The sequence below is a fragment of the Eschrichtius robustus genome, chromosome 4, assembly GCF_028021215.1.
Source record: "Eschrichtius robustus isolate mEscRob2 chromosome 4, mEscRob2.pri, whole genome shotgun sequence".
Lineage (NCBI taxonomy): Eukaryota > Metazoa > Chordata > Mammalia > Artiodactyla > Eschrichtiidae > Eschrichtius > Eschrichtius robustus.
In genome coordinates this window covers 15,243,249-15,264,648 of record NC_090827.1, presented here as the reverse complement: position 1 = coordinate 15,264,648, position 21,400 = coordinate 15,243,249, and the positions used below count along the sequence as shown (strand labels likewise).

Genomic DNA, 21,400 nt, shown 5'->3' with positions numbered 1-21,400 from the left:
AGAGGTTAAGAATGTCTAATATTAAATGATAAAATACTACCAGTGTATTGAGTATGTCACTATAATAGACACTAAATACCTTTACTTTCCTCTGTAGAATGTCTCTCTCCATTGGACACATTTAACAATAAAAGTAAAAAAAAGAAATCCAATAATTTCTTGCTAACATTAGGAGACAGAAGAATAAACGAGGAGTTGTGTGTATTAAAGCACGAAGGGGGCACTGTTCTAAAATGCTATAAGAACTGATAATGAAAACAGAAGAAGGAAAAATTTCAGCACAGCTAGACAACACTAACTACTGTGAAAGAAAACATAACAAAGCTTTTTATTTTCAATGGCCCTATGAAATAAGGTCACACTGCTTTCTATAGAAAATGGTGATTAAAGTATTAGCCAAGACTATATAGCTCCATGATTTTGTGAGTAAGAAATTACAAGTTATTTATTAAAAACTTATCACAATGTTAACACATTGAAGTATTATTACAAATGCTCTCAAAATCAACATGTTTTGAAAGTGGGAAACAAGGAAAAAGCCTGTAATTAATGAAAAAAAAAAAACCTGAAAGCCTATTTACAGACTTAAAGCTTTCAGAACTACATACAAATAACAACATGAGTATTTAATTTTTGATCAGTGAGATTCTACAGAATTTTTCTTCTTTTGTCTTGGAAGAAACCTCTTTTCCATCTCATAATGTTTATTTCCATGACAACATGTAGTATAATACATGTGCTTCCTGCAAAGGTAAGCAATTCGGTGAGGATCGTGCCAAAGCCACCAGTCTCCTATTTGCCACTATAAAGAACTGAAAAAGTCAACATTTACAAAATGCTGACTTAGGGGAAATCAATGCACTCACCTGAGGAAATGCTGCAAAAACAGACTATGTTATAAAAGTAAACTTTAAGTTATTTCTCAAGTACAATACAAAATGCAATCCACTCAGATTTATATTTTGTAACTACACACGTTACATAAACAAAGCTGTATTCAACCAAATTTTTGTGCCATAGTCTGACTTAGGACAAAGTATAGTTTCTTCAAGCCAAGTACAATCCTCTACCAGGTTTTAACAGAGGATACGTGAATACTCCATAAGGGATAAAGCTCCCTAGGGAAGCACTGGTTAGAACTTGCCTCCCCGGCAGGTTTAAGTGTAAGTACTTTGCGTTCTCTTGTTGGAATTCTCTTGGTTCGCACTGCCAGTGCCCAGGGTAATGTTCATTATTATCACCCCTATACTGGATTACCTCAACAACCTCTCAATATTCTGCAGGACTCCAGTCTTAATCTCTACATTGAAGTCATCATAATCTTTTAAACACATTAACACTATCATGACCTCTTAATCATGCAAATCTGACTGTGTCACTTTCCAACTTAGGAATCTTGTAATGGCTTCCTTTCGGCATCAATCCACACTCTTTTACTTTCAAAGCCCCTTCTGACCAGCCCCCCTAACCCATCCAGCTTTCTTTCCAGCCACTATACCATCCTGGATATACTGAACTACTTGCCCTTCCACCAAGAAGGCAAGTTCTCTGACAGCTTTTGCATATGTTGTTCTCTCTCCATCTTGGCCTCCTCCTAAAAATATTCAAGGAACACTGACTTCATACAATTTTACTTTAGGCACAAACATGAATACTGTGTTCTTGCATAAAATACGACTCCACTATAAACAAACACTTACTACACCTCAAGACTGTATCACTGGAACGTTATGGGCGCTTTCTCCCCTTTCCATTGATCCAGACCTCCACGCCTTCTGGATCTTGTTATCGGATTTAACTCTTTGTATTTACCTTGAGGGTTTTTTTTTTTTTAAATTTATTTCTGTTACTGGCGTTTTGCATCCAAGTTAATTTGTCTATAGAGACAAGGTGGGTGAATATCCCTAATATTTCCTCTGCATTCCAATGCTTGGTTCCTTACATGCCATTAAGTTTTCAAATTTTTTGAGAAAAAAAATCCTGTGATACGGTTTCAGATCTATTACTAATTTTTTTTAATTACTGGAAAATAAAAATAAGAGCACTAGTTAGAGTATTGCTAATGTTCACAACTTTTAAGGCTTCTGGGAGTTTAATGCTTCAAGGACAGTGGAGTCCCCTTCTCCTCTACCAATGTGTATAGTTCTTAATGGCAGCCATTGGCAGACAGCACGTCCACCTTTGTTCAAGGACTGTTGCGGGAATTTCAAGTCTGATAGGAGGAAAGAACAAAGCCTGGAGAATTCCTCAAATCATGTGAAGATGTCCAAAGTAAGACAAACTAACCTATCTACCCACTCACTCACTCACTCACTGACATTTACTGAGGGCTTATAAATGGTGCCAGCTATTGGGTAAGTGCCGTAAAACAAAGATTAGTAAGACTTGGTCCCTGTCCTTAAGGGGATCTAAAAACAGTGGTGAAATACACTTATGTAAACGACCAAAATGAACATGATGAATGTTATAACAAAGCAATCATCAAAATTTTGTAGGAACACAGAGGAAGAACAGGCAACTATTTAGAAGGCTCAAGAAAGGTTCACAAAGGACATGACACCTGGTCTTAAAGAGTGAAGAGAAAATTTCAGGGGTGGAAGAGTGGGAAAGCATTTCAAATACAAGGAGCCTCTTGTACAAAGCTCAGAGGTGTGTGCCTGAGGAACGGTATGAACTCATGAACCTCAGTGTGGCTGCACTGGGGGGACATGAGGAACGACGTCACAAAACGCGGCTGGAGGAGAGGCCGGCACGAGGGTGCGAGAGGGCTGTAAGCCCCGTTAAGAAGCCAGACCTTTAATATGTGGGCGGCAGAGCGCCCAAAACATTTTCAAGCAGGGAAGTCACAGGAGGAGAACTGTTTTATTGGATGGTTAACAGTGTAAGTTACTAATACTATCATTAAAAGGAATAAAGGGATACAAACTTAACCTTTCTTGAGTACCCTCTATGGCCCAAGCACTTCAATATATTTACATCATTTGAGCTTCCGAACAATGCTCTAGTGGACTTTCTGGACACTTATTTTAATAGATCAAGAAATCGAAGGCTCAGAATCCTCCATCTGGGGAACATTTCTGGCTTTCTGAAATTCCTACCCAAGGGCAGGGTACCTATTCTTAGGCCCCTCCAGTCAACAAACTGTGATGAACAGTAGGCCTGGAGGACCTTCAAGATGGCGGAAGAACAAGATGCGGAGATCACCTTCCTCCCCACAAATACATCAGAAATACATCTACATGTGGAACAGCTCCTACAGAACACCTACTGAACGCTGGCAGAAGACCTCAGACCTCCCAAAAGGCAAGAAACTCCCCACGTACCTGGGTAGGGCAAAAGAAAAAAGAAACAACAGAGACAAAAGAATAGGGATGGGACCCGCACCAGTGGGAGGGAGCCGTGAAGGAGGAAAGGTTTCCACACACTAGGAAGCCGCTTTGTGGGCGGAGACTGCGGATGGCGGAGGGGGAAAGCTTCGGAGCCACGGAGGAGAGCGCAGCCACAGGGGTGCGGAGAGCAAAGTGGAGAGATTCCCGCACGGAGGATCGGTGCCAACCAGCACTCACCAGCCCAAGAGGCTTGTCTGCTCCCCCGCCGGGGCGGGCGGGGCTGGGAGCTGAGGATCGCAGGGAGAGGACTGGGGTTGGCGGCGTGAACACAGCCTGAAGGGGCTAGTGCGCCACGGCTAGCCGGGAGGGAGTCCGGGAAAAAGTCTGCAGCTGCCGAAGAGGCAAGAGACTTTTTCTTCCCTCTTTGTTTCCTGGTGCGTGAGGAGAGGGGATTCAGAGCGCCGCCTAAACGAGCTCCAGAGACGGGCGCGAGCCGCGGCCATCAGCGCGGACCCCAGAGACGGGAATGAGACGCTAAGGCTGCTGCTGCCGCCACCAGGAAGCCTGTGTGCGAGCACAGGTCACTCTCCACACCGCCCCTCCCGGGAGCCTGTGCAGCCCGCCACTGCCAGGCTCCCGTGACCCGGGGACAACTTCCCCGGGAGAACGCATGGCGCGCCTCGGGCTGCTGCAACGTCACGACGCCTCTGACGCCGCAGGCTCGCCCCGCCTCCTCCGTACCCCTCCCTCCCCCCGGCCTGAGTTAGCCAGAGCCCCCCAAGCAGCTGCTCCCTTAACCCCGTCCTGTGTGAGTGAAGAACAGACGCCCTCATGCAACCTACACGCAGAGGCGGGGCCAATTCAAAGCTGAACCCCGGGAGCTGTGGGAACAAAGAAGAGAAAGGGAAATCTCTCCCAGCAGCTTCAGGAGCAGCGGATTAAATCTCCACCATCAATGTGATGCACCCTGCATCTGTGGAATACCAGAATAGACAACAAATCATCCCAAATTGAGGTGGTGAACTTTGGGAGCAATGATATATATATATATTTTTCCCTTTTTCTCTTTTTGTGAGTGTGTATGTGTATGCTTCTGTGTGTGATTTTGTCTGTATAGCTTTGCTTTTACCATTTGTCCTAGGGTACTGTCTGTCTGTTTTTTTGTTTCTTGTTTTTTCTTAGTATAGTTTTTAGCATTTGTTATCATTGGTGGATTTGTTTTTTGGTTTGGTTGCTCTCTTCTTTCTTTCTTCTCTTTTTTAATTACTTAAAAAAAATTTTTTTTTACTTTTAATAATTACTTTTTATTTTTTATTTTAATAACTTTATTTTATTTACTTTTTCTCTTTCTTTCTTTCTTTTTTTTTCTCCCTCTTATTCTGAGCTGTGTGGATGACAGGGTCTTGGTGCTCTGGCTGGGCGTCAGGGCTGTGCCTCTGAGGTGGGAGAGCCAAGTTCAGGACATTGGTCCACCAGAGACCTCCCGGCTCCACATAATATCAAACGGCAAAAATCACCCAGAGGTCTCCATCTCAATGCCAAGACCCAGCTCCACTCAACGACCAGCAAGCTACAGTGCTGGATACCCTATGCCAAACAATTAGCAAGACAGGAACACAACCGCACGCATTAGCAGAGAGGCTGCCTAAAATCATAATAAGGTCACAGACATCCCAAAACGCACCACCAGACACAGACCTGCCCACCAGAAAGACAAGATCCAGCCTCATCCACCAGAACACAGGCACTAGTCCCCTCCACCAGGAAGCCAACACAACCCACTGAACCAACCTTAGCCACTGGGGGCAGACACCAAAAACAACGGGAGCTACGAACCTGCAGCCTGCAAAAAGGAGACCCCAAACACAGTAAGTTAAGCAAAATGAGAAGACAGAAAAACACACAGCAGATGAAGGAGCAAGGTAAAAACCCACCAGACCTAATAAATGAAGAGGAAATAGGCAGTCTACCTGAAAAAGAATTCAGAGTAATGATAGTAAAGATGACCCATAATCTTGTAAATAGAATGGAGAAAATACAAGAAACGTTTAACAAGGACCTAGAAGAACTAAAGAGCAAACAAACAATGACGAACAACACAATAAATGAAATTTAAAAACTCTAGAAGGAATCAATAGCAGAATAACTGAGGCAGAAGAACGGATAAGTGACCTGAAAGATAAAATAGTGGAAATAACGACTGCAGAGCAGAATAAAGAAAAAAGAGTGAAAAGAATTGAGGACAGTCTCAGAGACCTCTGGGACAACATTAAACACACCAACATACGAATTATAGGGGTCCCAGAAGAAGAAGAGAACAAGAAAGGTACTGAGAAAACATTTGAAGAGATTATAGTTCAAAACTTCCCTAATATGGGAAAGGAAATAGTCAAGTCCAGGAAGCGCAGAGAGTCCCATACAGGATAAATCCACGGAGAAACACACCAGGACGCATATTAATCAAACTATCAAAAATTAAATACAAAGAAAACTATTAAAATCAGCAAGGGAAAAGCAACAAATAACATACAAGGGAATCCCCACAAGGTTGACTACTGATCTTTCAGCAGAAACTCTTCAAGCCAGAAGGGAGTGGCAGGACATATTTAAACTGATGAAAGGGAAAAACCTACAACCAAGATTACTCTACCCAGCAAGGATCTCAGTCAGATTTGAGGGAGAAATTAAAACCTCTAGAGAAAAGCAAAAGCTAAGAGAATTCAGCACCACAAAACCAGCTTTACAACAAATGCTAAAGGAACTTCTCTAGGCAGGAAGCACAAGAGAAGGAAAAGACCTACAATAACAAACCCAAAACAATTAAGAAAATGGTAATAGGGACATACATATCGATAATTACCTTAAATGTAAATGGATTAAATACTCCAACCAAAAGACACAGACTGGCTGAATGGATACAAAAACAAAACCCGTATATATGCTGTCTACAAGAGACTCACTTCAGACCTAGGGACACATACAGACTGAAAGTGAGGGGATGGAAAAAGATATTCCATGCAAATGGAAATCAAAAGAAAGCTGGAGTAGCAATTCTCCTATCAGACAAAATAGATTTTAAAACAAAGACTATTATAAGAGACAAAGAAGGACACTACATAATGATCAAGGGATCAATCCAAGAAGAAGATATAACAATTGTAAATATTTATACACCCAACATATCAGCACCTCAATACATAAGGCAAACGCTAACAGCCATAAAAGGGGAAATCGACAGTAACACAATCATAGTAGGGGACTTTAACACCTCACTTTCACCAATGGACAAATCATCCAAAATGAAAATAAATAAGGAAACACAAGCTTTAAATGATACATTAAACAAGATGGACTTAATTGATATTTATAGGACATTCCATCCAAAAACAACAGAATACACTTTCTTCTCAAGAAATCATGGAACATTCTCCAGGATAGATCATATCTTGGGTCACAAATCAAGCCTTGGTAAATTTAAGAAAATTGTAATTGTATCAAGTATCTATTCTGACTACAATGCTATGAGACTAGATATCAATTACAGGAAAAAAAATCTGTAAAAAATACAAACACATGGAGGCTAATCAATACACTACTTAATAACCAAGAGATCACTGAGGAAATCAAAAAATACCTAGAAACAAATGACAATGAAAACACAATGACCCAAAACCTATGGGATGCAGCAAAAGCAGTTCTAAGAGGGAAGTTTATAGCAATACAATCCTACCTTAAGAAACAAGAAACATCTCAAATAAACAACCTAACCTTACACCTAAAGCAATTAGGCAAAGAACAAAAAAACCCCGAAGTTAGCAGAAGGGAAGAAATCATAAAGATCAGATCAGAAATAAATGAAAAAGAAATGAAGAAAACAATAGCAAAGATCTATAAAACTAAAAGCTGGCTCTCTGAGAAGAGAAACAAAATTGATAAACCATTAGCCAGACTCATCAAGAAAAAAAGGGAGAAGACTCAAATCAATAGAATTAGAAATGAAAAAGGAGAAGTAACAACTGACACTGCAGAAATACAAACGATCATGAGAGATTACTACAAGCAACTATAGGCCAATAAAATGGACAACCTGGAAGAAATGGACAAATTTTTAGAAAAGCACAACCTCCGAGACTGAACCAGGAAGAAATACAAAGTGGAAACACACCAATCACAAGCACTGAAATTGAAACTGTGATTAAAAATCATCCAACAAACAAAAACTCTGGACCAGATGGCTTCACAGGTGAATTCTATCAAACATTTAGAGAAGAGCTAACACCTATCCTTCTCAAACTCTTCCAAAATATAGCAGAGTAAGGAACACTCCCAAACTCATTCTACAGGGCCACCATCACCCTGATACCAAAACCAGACAAAGATGTCACCAAGAAAGAAAACTACAGGCCAATATCACTGATAAATATAGATGCAAAAATCCTCAACAAAATACTGGCAAACAGAATCCAACAGCACATTAAAAGGATCATACACCATGATCAAGTGGGGTTTATCCCAGGAATGCAAGGATTCTTCAATATACGCAAATCAATCAATGTGATACACCATATTAACAAATTGAAGGAGAAAAACCATAGGATCATCTCAATAGATGCAGAGAAAGCTTTCGACAAAATTCAGCACCCATTTATGATAAAAGCCCTGCAGAAAGTAGGCATAGAGGGAACTTTCCTCAACATAATAAAGGCCATATATGACAAACCCACAGCCAACATCATCCTCAATGGTGAAAAACTGAAACCATTTCCACTAAGATCAGGAACAAGGCAAGGTTGCCCACTCTCATCACTATTATTCAACATAGTTTTGGAAGTTTTAGCCACAGCAATCAGAGAACAAAAAGAAATAAAAGGAATCCAAATTGGAAAAGAAGTAAAGCTGTCACTGTTTGCAGATGACATGATGCTATACATAGAGAATCCTAAAGATGCTACTAGAAAACTACTAGAACTAATCAATGAATTTGGCAAAGTAGCAGGATACAAAATTAATGCACAGAAATCTCTTGCATTCCTATACACTAATGATGAAAAATCTGAAAGAGAAATTAAGGAAACACTCCCATTTACCATTGCAACAAAAAGAATAAAATACCTAGGAATAAACCTACCTAAGGAGACAAAAGACCTGTATGCAGAAAACTATAAGACACTGATGAAAGAAATTAAAGATGATACAAATAGATGGAGAGATAGACCATGTTCTTAGATTGGAAGATTCAACACTGTGAAAATGACTATACTACCCAAAGCAATCTACAGACTCAATGCTCCCTATCAAACTACAACTGACATTCTTCACAGAACTAGAACAAAAAATTTCACAATTTGTATGGAAACACAAGACCCCGAATAGCCAAAGTGATCTTCAGAAAGAAAAACGGAGCTGGAGGAATCAGGCTCCTGGACTTCAGACTACTACAAAGTTACAGTAATCAAGACAGTATGATACTGGCACAAAAACAGAAATATAGATCAATGGAACAGGATAGAAAGCACAGAGATAAACCCATGCACATATGGTCACCTTATCTTTGATAAAGCAGGCAAGAATATACAATGGAGAAAAGACAGCCTCTTCAATAAGTGGTGCTGGGAAAACTGGACAGCTACATGTAAAAGAATGACATTAGAACACTCCCTAACACCATACACAAAAATAAACTGAATATGGATTAAAGACCTAAATGTAAGGCCAGACACTATCAAACTCTTAGAGGAAAACATAGGCAGAACACTCTATGACATAAATCACAGCAAGATCCTTTTTGACCCACCTCCTAGAGAAATGGAAATAAAAACAAAAATAAATAAATGGGACCTAATGAAACTTAAAAGCTTTTGCACAGCAAAGGAAACCATAAACAAGACAAAAAGACAACCCTCAGAATGGGAGAAAATATTTGCAAATGAAGCAGCTGACAAAGGATTAATCTCCAAAACATACAAGCAACTCATGCAGCTCAATATCAAAAAACCAAACAACCCAATCCAAAAATGGGCAGAAGACCTAAATAGACATTTCTCCAAAGAAGATATACAGATTGCCAACAAACACATGAAAGAATGCTCAACATCATTAATCATTAGAGAAATGCAAATCAAAACTACAATGAGGTATCATCTCACACCGGTCAGAATGGCCATCATCAAAAAATCTACAAACAGTAAATGCTGGAGAGGGTATGGAGAAAAGGGAACCCTCTTACACTGTTGGTGGGAATGTAAATTGATACAGCCACTATGCAAAACAGTATGGAGGTTCCTTAAAAAACTAAAAATAGAACTACCATACAACCCAGTAATCCCACTAAGGGGCATATACCCTGAGAAAACCATAATTCAAAAAGAGTCACGTACCACAATGTTCATTGCAGCTCTATTTACAATAGCCAGGACATGGAAGCAACCTAAGTGTCCACTGAAAGATGAATAGGTAAAGAAGATGTGGCACATATAAAGAATGGAATATTACTCAGCGATAAAAAGAAACAAAATTGAGTTATTTGTAGTGAGGTGGATGGACCTAGAGACTGTCATACAGAGTGAAGTAAGTCAGAAAGAGAAGAACAAATACTGTATGCTAACACATATATATGGAATCTAAAAAAAAAGGAAAGAAAATGGTCAGAAGAACCTAGGGGCAAGACGGGAAAAAAGATGCAGACCTACTACAGAATGGACTTGAGGACTCGGGGAGGGGGAAGGGTAAGATGTGACAAAGTGAGAGAGTGGCATGGACATATATACACTACCAGATGTAAAATAGATAGCTAGTGGGAAGCAGCCGCATAGCACAGGGAGATCAGCTCAGTGCTTTGTGACCACCTAGAGGGGTGGGATAGGAAGGGTGGGAGGGAGGGAGATGCAAGAGGGAAGAGATATGGGGACTTATGTATATGTATAACCGATTCACTTTGTTATAAAGCAGAAACTGACACACCATTGTAAAGCAATTATACTCTAATAAAGATGTTAATAAATAAATAAATAAACAAACAAATGGGACCCAATGAAACTTAAAAGCTTTTGCACAGCAAAGGAAACCGTAAACAAGACGAAAAGACAACCCTCAGAATGGGAGAAAATATTTGCAAATGAAGCAACTGACAAAGGATTAATCTCCAAAACATACAAGCAACTCATGCAGCTCAATATCAAAAAAACAAACAACCCAATCCAAAAAAGGGCAGAAGACCTAAACAGACATTTCTCCAAAGAAGATATACAGATTGCCAACAAACACATGAAAGAATGCTCAACATCATTAATCATTAGAGAAATGCAAATCAAAACTACAATGAGATATCATCTCACACCGGTCAGAATGGCCATCATCAAAAAATCTACAAACAATAAATGCTGGAGAGGGTGTGGAGAAAAGGGAACCCTCTTGCACTGTTGGTGGGAGTGTAAATTGATACAGCCACTATGGAGAACATTAAGGAGGTTCCTTAAAAATTAAAAATAGAACTACCATATGACCCAGCAATCCAACTATTGGGCATATACCCTCAGAAAACCATAATTCAAAAAGAGTCTTGTACCACAATGTTCATTGCAGCTCTATTTACAATAGCCAGGACATGGAAGCAACATAAGTGTCCATCGACAGATGGATGGATAAAGAAGATGTGGCACATATATACAATGGAATATTACTCAGTCATAAAGAGAAACGAAATTGAGTTATTTGTAGTGAGGTGGATGGACCTAGAGTCTGTCATACAGAGTGAAGTAAGTCAGAAAGAGAAAAATAAATACCGCATGCTAACACATGTATAAGCAATGTAAAAAAAAAAAAAAAGGTCATGAAGAACCTGGGGCAGGATGGGAATAGAGACGCAGACCTACTACAGAATGGACTTGAGGACTCGGGGAGGGGGAAGGGTAAGATGTGACAAAGTGAGAGAGTGGCATGGACATATATACAGTACCACATGTAAAATAGATAGCTAGTGGGAAGCAGCCGCATAGCACAGGGAGATCAGCTCAGTGCTTTGTGACCACCTAGAGGGGTGGGATAGGGAGGGTGGGAGGGAGGGAGATGCAAGAGGGAAGAGATATGGGGATATATGTATATGTATAGCTGATTCACTTTGTTATAAAGCAGAAAAACACACCATTGTAAAGCAATTATACTCCAATAAACATGTTAAAAAAAATAAAAAATAAAAATAAATAAAAGGTTAAAAAAATAAAAATAAAAATGAAAAAAAAAAAAACAGTAGGCCTGATCTAGCAAAGCACTGCTTATATTCTAATGAATTGGTCATTCTCATTTAGTTTATATAATTAAACTAAAGTTAGAAAACTGATGTGCATCAAACATATAGTCCTTCAGAACTTTAAGACTGGATTTGTGAAAAAACATCTGACTATATTTGTTAAGATAGTAATATTTTATATATATACTTGTGTCAAATGAATTAAATTTACCTAACCTGGTACCTATAACCTAAACAGAATCTAAAAAAAATATTACATAGCAAATTAGGGCACCTACATAAACACAGGAACATATTTTTAAACTTATATGATTAAATTTATGAACTTTTTAAGAATATCTATCTAACCACTTATTGTATATAATATGAAGGTTTTGAGTATTAAAAAACCTATTAGACATACAAATATAGTGAATTAAAATATTAGTATAAAAAAGTACAAATCCTCAATTCTGAAAAATATCAAGAAGAATCTCACCTTTTATGTATTTTTCTAGATCAAGTAAACAAGTAAACACTTCTAAAGGGACTACTGCATCTGAATTATGGACGTATTACCAAAACACAGGGCAAGTAGGCAGTAGTATTGCTAGCTTACTTAAAAACTCAAGCGTGGATTCTCATTTCTTTTGTATCTTGCTACTTTCATGTAGACTTTGAACTTTTTAACGCTTTACATCTTAAAATATTTCTCTCTTTGTCACTCACTGGCAAGCTTGTGCATATGTGGTGGTGTACATGAAAACTATATGCCCGAGAAAAACAAAAGGATCCAGTCTAAACCATAATGCTGTTACATACACACCTAGTTCCTATTTACCAACTGGTATTACGTTACTGTCTTCTTGAAAGACTTCTGGATACACAGGTTATAGTACACCACAAGTGAAATGGTCTAAGATTTAAAGTCAGAATTTCAATGGAGGTAATAGAAACCTCGACAGGTTCAGAATACACTAGTAGGTCTTGAAATTTCAATTAGCCCCTTCAATGCAGTCTTTTTTTTTTTTTTTCTGTTATCATTTCAAAACTAAATTAATCATCCCAAATAGACAAAAGTATGACTAAAATACTTACTTAAGTAAGTGACTTTCAAACTTTTTCCTAACTATAAAAAACAATAAGAAATACCCTTTACCTGCTGTTCATTTTACCTGCTGATCTAAAATATATGTTTGTACGTGTGTATAGATATACACTTATATACATATATATAATCTAAAGCCACATTTTCATAACATGATACCTACCCTTAATATGTTAAGATACTTCATATAGTAGAATATTCTCATATTTTCTATTCAATTTCATTTTTTAATGAAAATACTGGTTATGATCCATTAAACTGTTTCATAATCAACTAAGCAGGCCACAGACTGCATTTTAGTGATTCTAATCCCATCCTTCCCACTCAACTGTAGGAATTACTTTAAAATGACATTATTAGTGGGGTTTCCCTGGTGGCACACTGGTTGAGAATCCGCCTGCCAATGCAGGGGACACGGGTTCGATCCCTGGATCTGGGAAGATCCCACATGCCGCGGAGCAACTAAGCCTTGCGCCACAACTACGGAGCCCATGTGCTGCAACTACTGAAGCCCGCACGCCTCGAGCCTGCGCTCCGCAACGAGAGAAGCCCCCACTCGCCACAACTAGAGAAAGCCCGCACGCAGTAACGAAGACACAACACAGCCAAAAATAAATAAATTAAATAAATAAATTTTTAAAAAGAAAGAAATGCCTTAAAAATAAATAAATGAAATAAAATGACATCATTAGTGATAGGCACTCTTGGGTGACGGTATGAGGGTGGGGGGAATAAAAAATCTTTTTTTTTCCTCCTTCTTTACCCACACTAGAGCACAGCTGTGAATTATCAAGAGAAAGACACCTGAAGTTCTCAATGTGAGAGAAGCAATGCCACCTGCTTAGCACTAGTGCAGTGACTTGCCTTTGTAGCTTTTGCACCCTTTGGTCGGAACTGTCCTTTTCACGGGTGAGTTGTGAAGAACATAAGAACCCATCATGTGACAGTTACCACCTTCTGAATCAAAAGAACTTTTCTCATTTGCATTAGGAAGCCCTTGAAACTATTTATCAAGGACTAAGAGTAGATTCTGGGGTGTTGTTTTGTTTTGGGTTTTTTTGAAATATGGTATACTGTTAGGTAGAGTAGAATAAAAGAACTTGAGTGACTGGGAATTTTGTATTTATTTTACAATTTTTACAAAATAGCATAAAATAAGTAAGTTTTACATAACATAAACTAAGTGTCAGTTTGTAGCACCCAGAGCAAGATAAACAGCAGGAATTCTGCAAATATTTTCTGATTTGAGCTAAGCATCATGATGTAATTCAACTAAAACTTCACAATGGCAAGGCATTTTCTTTCAATAATAATTAATGCTTTACGTTATATAATGCATAATTTTCTATCCTGTTATAGTTTTGCTCAAATTAGATTCAGCTATACCTTCTGTAAAAAGATTAATATTTTAAATACTAACCATGTGAATCATGATTATAGTTTTTTGCCTGCTTTGATTATTAAATTAGACTGAGAGAAAGAAGGATTCGATCGCCCTCTTGTGGTAATTTTGCTGTAGTGTATCCTCCAGGAGTTCCACGTCAACCGGAATTTTTTCTTTTTACTCTAGTAATAGGCAGAGTGGTCTTCTGTCCATAGTTTCTGAATTTCCAAAGGCACTACATATACTTTCTGTCCTTCACAGTACATATACTTTGTAGCCTCCCTTCAGTGTCTACCTCTGAAATTTAGCCTTTTCCTTGCTCTTTTAGGAAACATTCTCCTGTTCCCTTCCAATTACCATACCAAAAATTTTTTTAATGGAAGTTGCTTTCAGTATTCTAATCACATACAAAATAATTACAGCAACTCTCCATCGACATAGATAAGCTTTAAGTAAATGGAAATAATTAAAAATGTGTGGGGCTAAGGTGTCAGCATTTTTTCCAAGAGGACAGGTCTTGCTAGGTCAATTAATAGTCCAGAAATTTCAGAGGCTAATGATATTAGCCTAAATAGTTTAAGTTTTCAAAAGTAATAAAATAGCCTTTTCTTTAAAATAGTCTAGATCATATACAGTAGCCTTTCCTCTTTCTCCCACAGCACAAAGCTTTGAGCTTCTTTGCAAAATTAGTAATGGTAATTCAAGAATACACAAAATGACACTAGGAAATAAATTTTAACTATATAAAAAATTCATGATTTCTTAAAGATAATTTACAATAAGTGAAGTTAGTGTTAATGTATTTAAATGCTATGGAAAATACAAAGATGGATTCCTAATTAATTACAAGTTCACTTTTTCCACTCTCGTGAACTGTAAAAAAAAAATGTTCTTAAATAATAAATGACCGGGTTTCCCTGGTGGCACAGTGGTTAAGAATCCACCCGCCAATGCAGGGGACACGGGTTCGATCCTTGGTCCAGGAAGATCCCACGTGACACGGAGCAACTAAGCCCGTGAGCCACAACTACTGAGCCCGCGTGCTGCAACTACTGAAGCCCGCGCGCCTAGAGCCTGCGCTCTGCAACAAGAGAAGCCACTGCAATGAGAAGCCCACGCACCGCAACAAAGAGTAGCCCCGCTCACTGCCCGGGCGCAGCAACAAAGACCCAATGCTGCCAAAAATAAGCAAAATAAAAAAATTTTTTTAAAATAATAAATGACCTATTTTTAAAGCTATCATATTTTTCAAAGCAGCCCCTTGTGTATTCAATCAATACTCATCCCAAAACTGATGAGGGAAGACTAGAAATATATAGGGGATTAGGTTAAAAAAGTTCCTTCTTTGCAGAGGAACCAGAACTTTCAAAAGCAGGGTAGCATGGCATGTCTCAGTAACTGAAGATACTCTACTAAAACCACAGCACAGATAATAAATTGGGAGCAGCAGGAAATGAGCTTGAAAAGTTAGCAGGGGTCAGAGTGGAAAAGGTCTTAATGATTAGTGAAGGAGGGGGAAACAGGCCAGCACTTGAAGCAGGAGAGTGACACGGGCAAGTGAGAGCTTTAGAAGGTCACTTGCAGTAAGGAGGACAGACTGACAGGGTGAGAAGGAGATGGGGAAATTAGTTAGGAGCTGTTTGTAAAGACCAGGGCCCGAACCAAGCCAATGGCTGTGACCACAAAGAGGAGAAAAGAAATTTGAGAAATACTAAGATGTGGAATCATTAGGTATTAGTTACTGTGAGAACATGGGGGTGGAGGCGGGACTCTCAAGCTTCCATTCTAGCTTTGGCGCCTGGGTGACTGTGACATCTCCAGAGACAGGTACGATATTTTCAGACACACTGCATTTGAGGTGCCACCTGGAAACAGTAAGGAGGTCAACAAGTCTGAGGGTACGGAGATCAGGAGAGAGAGGAATGTAAATTATCAGTGGCCGGGTAGTAAAAGGAACCTGGGTGACAGATCATTCAGGGAGAGTGTAAAGAGGTAAGACTGAGGGTGGGATCAGCGACATTTAAGTATAGCCCCATCTTCCTCTTAGGAGAGGTACTTTCATCCTATAACCATAACCTTCATTCATGTTGGGAGAAGCATTTAGTCTCCTTCCATTTTGCAAATCAGAAAACTGAGGGTCGGGCTTCCCTGGTGGTGCAGTGGTTAAGAATCCTCCTGCCAATGCAGGGGACACGGATTTGATCTCTGGTCCGGGAAGATCCCACATGCCGCGGAGCAACTCAGCCTGTGCGCCACAACTACTGAGCCTGCGAGCCACAACTACTGAAGCCCTCACGCCTAGAGCCCGTGCTCCACAACAAGAGAAGCCACGGCAGTGAGAAGCCTGCGCACCGCAATGAAGAGTAGCCCCCGCTCACCGTAACTAGACAAAGCCCACGCGTGCAGCAATGAAGACCCCACACAGCCAAAAATAAATAAATAAAATAAATGAAAAAAAAAAAAAGAAAAGAAAACTGAGGGTCATGGTTAAGTGACTTCATTTAAAGCTATTTATCTGTAGAAGTGAATGAAAACTCAGGTTTCTAGATGGAGCCCAAGGACAGGAAGTAAAAGACCTTTCTTCAATAACTGTTTGACTGCAACAAGTGCTTCTGTTGTTATTTTGTATACATGATCAAAACTAAAATGTTGTATTTCCAAGGCTAACCTTCCAACAACATAGTTTGTTAATAAGACCCCAAATTTACAATTGAACCCATGCCTCCTGGGTAATCTAGGAAACCAGGAAACGCTCTCAATTCTATAATTATAAATAGCAAGTGGCAATTGTGTCAAACACACACAGAGAATGTTTATGAGACACTTCAGAGAGGAAAATAGCTGTACCTACTCTTCCCAGTCCTTTGTAAATCTTAGTTGAGAATGGGTTTCACCAGTGAATTCTATCATATGTCCCAGAACACATTTTCATAATTACACTTAAAGGCAAAAAGCAAGAGATTTCTTGGGCTTAGTACCTGCTTGGTTGGGCCGTTGCCAGCTTGGTGACTTGATGCCGCCGGTGGACCCTAGAGGCTTGAAGGCTGCAGCAGTGGTGAGCCCGGCCACCCCTGGTCTGGCCGAGCCTGGGCTTCCCGGCCCCTCGGGCGTGCTCCCGGCTGCAGCTGCGGAGGCGGCTGGCGGCTGGGAGGGCTCCTGGGCGCTGCTGCAGAGAAAAGAAGGAAACATTTTTGGTGACGCGGTAGCGATCTAACTCAGCAATGATTCGTTCTTTCCTCAATTTATTAAATCTCTAAGGAAAACAAAAATACATATATACACTACCAAACGTAAAACAGATAGCTAGTGGGAAGCAGCCGCATAGCACAGGGAGATCAGCTCGGTGCTTTGTGACCACCTAGAGGGGTGGGATAGGGAGGGTGGGAGGGAGGGAGATGCAAGAGGGAAGAGATATGGGAACATATGTATAACTGATTCACTTTGTTATAAAGCAGAAACTAACACACCATTGTAAAGCAATTATACTCCAATAAAGATGTTAAAAAAAAAACTAATTAACTGTTATTTTAAAAAGAAAAACTCTAATACCATGACTGAGGGGCTGCCTTTTTTTAAAACAGAAAAAAAGAAAAAGGGAAGGAAAGGAGTCAGACTGCAGTTCTTTCAATGCTTTGGAAATTCTCTTTAAAAAGTTCTACCGTGAGAAATTCAGCACTGAAAAACTTATACAGCCAATCCTTTTAAATAAGAAGCTAATTTCCTCTATCTCAATGTTTCAAAAGGGTCATCTAGATTAAAACAATTAATTACTGGAGACTCCCTGATAATTTCTATGAGACGGCACAGATGCTGTTTTCCTCTTTTCCACATCCTTCTAGTATTTTATGAACCAAGTTTCCCTGACGTCTTACCAGTCGCTCTTTTCACTCACACACTCAGTCACTCATTCATGCAATAAATACTTAAGCACCTACTATGTTCCAGACATTGTGTTACACAGTGGTGAACAAAAGACAACATCCACCGCCTAACGCAACATCCAGTGTTCTGTGTTCAGGATTACAGGAAAACAAGAAACAAGTCTGCCATTGTCTTCTTTCAATCTGAGCTATTTGCTTAACGGGTGAAACAGGTGGTTCCAGTTTGATTTAGAAGATCATATGGCTTTTATTATCCCAGTCATTTGTTATTTATACTTATATATCATCATTTCAAAAAAAATAATTTTAGGTAGTTCAAATAATAAAATACGCTCTTTGGAATGATGCAATACTGTAAGTTTCTCTCAAGTGAAGTATAATAATAGTAACAACAATAATACACACATCCTACTAACTTTTCAAGAGAAATTTAGCCGCCGCTTGCTAAAAATTCCATGCACAGAAACTCAGTTCCTTCAATACCTGAAATCGACAGCTATAGAGGAATAGATCAATAAAGACAGGATACTATATAAATGACTTTAGTAAAATAAATACCCTTAATTATACTGTCAGGTTGAAATTTCAAGGCAATTTCAAATGCAATCATGCCCACTCTACTACCAAATGACCAAGATTACCTAATTTTCCCAATGCCTCTTGAACCCTGGGTAACACCTAACAGAGCAGGCCTGAGGCTGCAGGAAGGCTTGCTGCAAGGTTGCCCTTTGACTGGCTTTTGGCAACTTGGCTGGTAAACAGTTCCCTACGGTCATATAAAAGTCTTTCCAAAAGATAAACAGTGGCTCATTGTGCCTAAACTATATCAACAATGTGGTTTATCCTAAACACCTGCTTTCCTTCTGAGAGTCTGGCGTTTTGGTATGAACAAGGCACAACGTGCCTACATGACAAGCCCCAATTAAATATGTCTTAGGTACTTAGTTTCTAAAGAGCTTCTCTGGTAGAGAACACTTTGCATGTCTTCTCATAACTCACTGCTCTAGGAATCCACACATCCTGTATGACCTCACTGGGAGAGGACTTTTGGAAACTTGAGCCTCCTTTCTTCTGGACTTGGTCCTATGCACCTTTCTCCTTGCTGATTCTGCTTTGTATTCTTTCACCGTAATAACTCTCAGTCACGAGTACTACGATGGACTAAGTTCTGTCAAGTCCTCTAGTGAGTCATCACACCTTGGGGTGGGTTCTGGGCACCTCTGACACTAAATAGTTCTGAAAAATTATGTTAGAGCTATGTTAACTTTCTTGAAATATTGTTCCCTATTACTGTCCTCTCAAATTCAGGTGTAGTAGAGACATCACCTTCTTCCAACATTTCTAATCAGTTTAATGAAAAACTCACATCTGATGATGTTAAAACATACTATACTATGAAAAAATTAAGCACTTTAATAATTTTTATCATAAATAAAAAGTGAAAGACGGCTTACTTAATGGGAGTGCTGAACACAATTATCAGTAATGATGACACACTAAATAATATTAATAGAAACAGGGTTTAAATGTTTTGGTTAGTCCTTATAAAAGATTTGTGAGGGACAGATTATTTTACTTCTCTAAGCCTCAGTTACCTAAACTTTAAATGGGGATAATGCTTTGCTCATAAGAATTCCAGGGACTTAATTAAGATATTTATGTACAAAGTACTTAACCATACTCTAGGACACAGAATATGAGCTTAACATATGAAAAAGATAATTAATGTATTCAAATAATAAAGACTTATTTTCACTATTTTTACACATTACAAACAAATTATTTTTGAAAGTAATAGAGAAGTATAGACCATTTTAATTCTAGGGTTAATTACTCATGAGGATTTGAAAAAAAAAACAACTAATAATCCATATAGCCACAATTCTGAAAAGAGAATTTATGACCAAGCAATACTAGAATTTACAGATGAAACACATAATCTGAAAATAATAATAAAACCCAAATCATCATTTAATGTGTAATAACCTGAAATAGTTAAAATTTAATTACAGGAGAGTTGCCAACTTACTTAGAAGAAAGTGACCAGGACAACAGGAAATCAATGCCAAGCCTGGTGAAGTTAGGTTGAGGGAACTGGTTAATTGGCCCATGGTATGAAAGAAACTCAGAAGAAGCATAAGACTAATGCTCAAATATCTGACATGTGGATTCACTCTATATTGCTACGCTCTGTTTGCTGAAGGTTGAGTGGAATCTATGGCGAGATAGACTAGGTTCAATAAAAGGAAGTACTTCCTAATATGAAAAATCATCCAAAGGAAACAACACTTTCCATGAGAGGTTTGTTTCCAGAAGGCACTTAACAAAAGGTGGAGATGCTGTAGACCAGATCTAACCATTTAGAGAGTGGAGGACTAAGTTACACGTCAGCCTGACATTTGAAGCCTTCTAAGATAGAGCTACAATCTATCTGTTCAGTCGTATCTCCTACCACTTTGCTACACAAACTATATTCTTGCCATAGCTCCTCTCTGTCCACAACTCTACATCTTTTCCAGGCTCTACATGGAAGGTGCTCCCCCCACTCTCCCTCTGCACCTGTCCAAATCTTACCCATAATTAGCAATAGGAGTAGTAGCACAATAATACCCATCATGCATTGTGTACTGTGCTAAGAAATTAACATATTTTATTTAATCACTCAATCTTCTAGAAGTAAAGACACTCCTTGCTTCAGTGCATGGCAGATATTAACTGCATGGCATAAAGCTACATTTCAATTTGTAATAGCCACAGTTTTTCTTAATTAATAGTAACTTCTTTATGTATCTTGTCTCCTCTACTACATTATAAACTATTTGAGGTTGGTGCATTTATTGTGACCTTGATATGTCACTTAGACTTGGTAAATTTCCTCATTTGTGAAATGAGATTAAAATACTACTTTTAGGAACACTCCTACACTGTTGGTAGGAATGTAAATTGGAGCAGGCACTACGGAGAACAGTATGGAGGCTCCTACAAACAGTTACCATATGATCTAGCAATCCCACTCCCAGGCATATATCTGGAAAAGACGAAAACTCTAAAGATACGTGCACCCCAATGTTCACAGCAGCACTATTTACAATAGCCAAGACATAGAAGAAACCTACGTGTCCATCGACAGATGAATAGATAAAATACGTGGTGTATACATACACACACACACATTGGAATATTACTCAGCCATAAAAAGAATGAAATATTAGGTTTTATCTAGACAATCACATATTGGAATATATGATGTATAGGTCTGTAAAAATCCCATGTCTTTTTTTCCAATTTTTAACTGTTAGCTACTATTTAAAGAAAATACATAAACATTAGGTATCGTGTACTAAAGATTAAAAAATTAGTAAAGCCACTGGCTATGTAATTTTATATTTGGGAAAAAAATGTTATCAGTAATCACTAACAGCAAAATATTTCAAATTGATGACTAATTTATTAATATAATATGTCATGAATACT

The 21,400-nt window shown here is 38.8% G+C and overlaps 1 protein-coding gene across 2 annotated transcripts in view; it reads right to left on the bottom strand.

Annotated features, from left to right (window-relative positions):
• The window catches only part of PDLIM5 (PDZ and LIM domain 5), a 210,841-nt gene that overhangs the window by 35,631 nt on the left and 153,810 nt on the right, over nt 1-21,400 (bottom strand). For both annotated transcript variants that reach the window (XM_068542458.1, XM_068542459.1), the window contains one exon: nt 17,024-17,211. In XM_068542458.1, coding sequence (XP_068398559.1) covers nt 17,024-17,211 — 188 coding nt within the window. The remainder of the gene's footprint in view (nt 1-17,023; nt 17,212-21,400) is intronic.